This window comes from Bison bison, unplaced genomic scaffold (genome assembly GCF_000754665.1).
Source record: "Bison bison bison isolate TAMUID 2011002044 unplaced genomic scaffold, Bison_UMD1.0 scf7180017864527, whole genome shotgun sequence".
In the NCBI taxonomy this organism is placed as follows: Eukaryota; Metazoa; Chordata; class Mammalia; order Artiodactyla; family Bovidae; genus Bison; species Bison bison.
In genome coordinates, this window is record NW_011495078.1 from 14,950,421 (window position 1) to 14,954,244 (window position 3,824).

General features: G+C 44.7%; 1 protein-coding gene across 1 annotated transcript in view; it reads left to right on the forward strand.

The window, feature by feature from the left end:
• The window catches only part of LOC104982228 (multidrug resistance-associated protein 4-like), an 84,877-nt gene that overhangs the window by 78,559 nt on the left and 2,494 nt on the right, over positions 1–3,824 (forward strand). The window contains exon 13 of the mRNA XM_010831563.1: positions 1,454–1,550. Within this exon, the coding sequence (XP_010829865.1) occupies positions 1,454–1,550 (97 nt within the window). The remainder of the gene's footprint in view (positions 1–1,453; positions 1,551–3,824) is intronic.

Below are 3,824 nucleotides of genomic sequence, written 5' to 3' on the forward strand. Positions count from 1 at the left end.
AAGCCCAGGCATAATTAGTAAGCATGGTGGGTTCCGCGCTCCAGATGGAGACTCAGCCAGAGTGAGAGAGAGAGCGACATGGGGAGATCAGTATTTCTAGAAACTGATCCCAATTATTTATTTTCCATGGTCTACTTTTATACACTGAGATGTTATTCAAAAGTCACGCGGGGTCAGCAGTCCTGACTTTTATCAAAGTCAGGTGCTTCATACAAATGTATACAGAGGTCTTAGGGGTGTTACATCATCTTCTGGCCAGGGGGGCCTGCTGACAATTTATGACCCTCTCCTTGTGACAACAGTCAGTCAACCAGGACGCTTATTTCTCCAGGGGTGATTATTCTTAAAACAGACACCACCCAAATAAAGTTACATTCCTATAGGGTGAGGGTGTAGTGGGTTTTAGTTAAGGAAAGAATTTACTTAGCCTAAGGTCTAACATGATTAATATAAAAGGTTAATACTTATTTCTTCTGTATATTCATTAATGTGTGTAAGGGCAGGGGGTATGGAGACTTAGCAACAAACATTGGCTCAACAAATGAAAAACCCTTCACCAATACAATTTCTAATCAGCCCATTATACTTATACTAATAGTTTTCTAACTTTTCTAAGGAACCTGTTTTTAGAAGGTTTAAAGCATCTCGTGCCTCTCACTGTTGGGAGGCTGTGAGCAATCACATGTGGCTGGACAAGCCTGTCAGGCAGGCTAGAGAACCTTCAGAGGAGTTTATAGGTTAAAACACTCTTGTCACACCCAGGAGTTTTTATTAACTGGAACTCTAGGTTAACTCCTCTGAAAGAGGTGGTGGGGGACAGCCCCCTGTAAAGTCAGAGGCGTAGCTGGGAGCACAAAATGATAAAGCAGGCAGGCTCTGGTTATGGGGGTAGATGCTTGAGGATTTCCAGGGGGACTCTTGAGGCTCGATCCGACCTTTGTGTATGTCGAGCCTCCTTCCTCATGACCTTTGCCACGGGTGGAGTGCCTCACGCTGGCCCCCAATAATCATTAATTATAAATAATCATCTAGAAAGCTAAGAATGTACACATTTTTAAATGACATGGCTCCCTCTTCTCCTATTCCCAAATAGTGATAAAATAGTGTTTTAGTTTAGTCAAGTTTTGAAATCTCAGTATTACTCAGTTGTTTTCCTTTATGAAACATGTAAATAATTGTTAAGCTGAGTTTTAGAGGAAAAGACTTAGCTGTTAGTGCCACCTTCACTGGACTGATTTTAAGAATTTTTTGTAGCAGTAGATTCAAATTTGCTGCTGATAAATTTAAGAACCTAGTTGGATTAATTGACTATGTTTATTTATTATTGATTTGGCATTTAAACTAAAGATCTTTGGTTGCTATGTGGTCTTTGTCTCACTGTTTTTAAAATATGTTTTCAGTTTAAGGCACTCCATTAATGTGCTTTTGATTTCTGTACCTTTTACATTTATAGGTGTGTTCGTCAGGCCTTGAAGGAGAAGATCACAATTTTAGTCACTCATCAGTTGCAATACCTAAAAGATGCAAGTCAGATTCTGATATTGAAAGATGTAAGTAATTTCTAGAAGTCTGTGGAATTGCTAGCCCTCAGATGTGTTGGGAGAAGGCAATGGCAAGCCACTCCAGTACTCTTGCCTGGAAAATCCCATGAACGGAGGAGCCTAGTAGGCTGCAGTCTGTGGGGTCACAAAGAGTCAGACACGACTGAGCGACTTCACTTTCACTTTTCACTTTCATGCATTGGAGAAGGAAATGGCAACCCACTCCAGTGTTCTTGCCTGGAAAATCCCAGGGATGGAGCCTGTTTGGGCTGCCATCTATGGGGTCGCACAGAGTCGGACACAACTGAAATGACTTAGCAGCATCAGCAGCAGCAGTAACAGCAGTGTTGAAGGACAGACCTCCTTTCTGGTCACTTTCCTTGGATTCATGGTAAACACCCTCTTCTCCCTCAGTTTTTCACCCTCTTCTCAGAGCTGGTGTTCACACCTTGGAGGATGAATCTAAAGCTCTGTAGAAGTGTCACTATTACACTCTAAGCCATATAAACCCTAAAGTGTGTAAGAGTGCAACCACAGGATTATTGAATCATCCCTGCTCTAATGAAGTTTGTTAAGGATAATGATGCAGTTTTATTTAGAACTTTTTATTTTCCTCTTCCGTGACTTAAGTCAAAGTGTATTACTTACAAATTAGAGATTCTAAGATCTGTTGGTATCCAAGAGATTCTCATACATAGTTTGCCTAAAGAGCATCTTCCATTAACTCCAGAAGTGAGGTTGGGTAGCCGAGCACCTGGATCAGAGATGCCCTCTCTGCTGGTGTCTCCAGTTGCTAGTCTTCCTGCCCAGGTCTCTTGTGTGTGCAGCAGGAGGACAAGGCTCTGCCTTCACGGGGCTCCTGTTCTTATGGGGACGGATGTGCCAAAGAGGGAGTGAGAGTGACATCCTAGCCTCTCTAAAAAGCTGGTGCCTAATGGGGTCTGAGTGACATGAAGGTAGGGGTCACACAGTCATCTAGGGGAGGGGTCTGCAGCAGGGAGTCCTGAGGAAGGAGCTGAACTGGCAGGTTGGAGGAACAGCAGGAAGACAAGTGTGTCTGAGGAGAGTGAGCAGGGGATGTGGAGGGAGCTGGTCTCTGAGCAGTGGCCAGGGGACGGGAACTGGCATGGAAGTCTTGGATGGCCCAGAGCAGAGGAGCAATGTGGTCTGATATCAAATTTGAGAGATTTCTCTGATGGTCACTGGAGGGGTGACAGGAGAAGCAATTCCAGGTCTTAGTAAAGCTGAGAAGACAGAAATGTGGACTCAGGCTAGAGTATCAGCTTCTAGAGCTGCTGTAACCAAGTACTGCCAACTGGGTGACTTAAAACAGCAGAAGTTTATCGTCTCCCTGCTCTGGAGGCTACGGGTCCCAAATCCAGGTGCTGGCAGGGCTGTGTTCTCCCTGAAGGCTCCAGGGGAGAATCCTTCCTTCCAGCCTCTGGTGTTTGCCAGCCTTCCTTGTGTTCCTTGGCTTCCAACTGCAGCACTATGTTCTCTGCCTCTGATACCACTTGGCCATTGTCCCTGTGTCTGGGCCTCTTCTCATAAGATCATCAGTCATATTGGATTTAGGGTCACCCTGCACCAGTGCGACCTCATCTTAACTTGATTACATCTGGAAAGACCCTGTTTCCAAATAAGGTTATGTTCACAGGTGTCACGTTTGAACTTATCTTTTTGAGGAGGCAGCACCATCCGACCCACAGCTCCTAGCATAGTTGGGAGGTGGGGTTTAGTGAGAAGTTTTCAGACTTGGTGGTAGTTTGATGCTTCACTTTTTGGCTCATTTACATCTGGTCCTCAGCATCTTTTTCTTTAGCACCTGAATGTTCCACAGAACCTTGGTCAGATACTTGACTTATGAAATAAATCTCTGCTCCAAGAAAGATTATTAAAATACAGAACCTCTGTCTCTCTGGAAGCAGTTCCATGTGTCTCCTCTAGGAATGTGACTCCTCTCCACTCCTGTAGGAATGGGGAGAGGAGCTAAGATTTTTCAAGCTTGAGAGCAGTTGACTTCATGTACAAAAGGGGCACTTCTAGTGTGTAAATCCCAGTGTTGACAGTGTTATGAGCACAGGATTCGTGGGCAGGAGAATAACCTACTTACCAGTCCCTAGATGTTTTCAGTTCAGTTCAGTCGCTCAGTTGTGTCTGACTCTTTGGGACCCCATGAATTGCAGCACGCCAGGCCTCCCTGTCCATCACCAACTCCCAGAGTTCACTGAGACTCACGTCCATCGAGTCAGTGATGCCATCCAGCAATCTCATCCTCTGTCC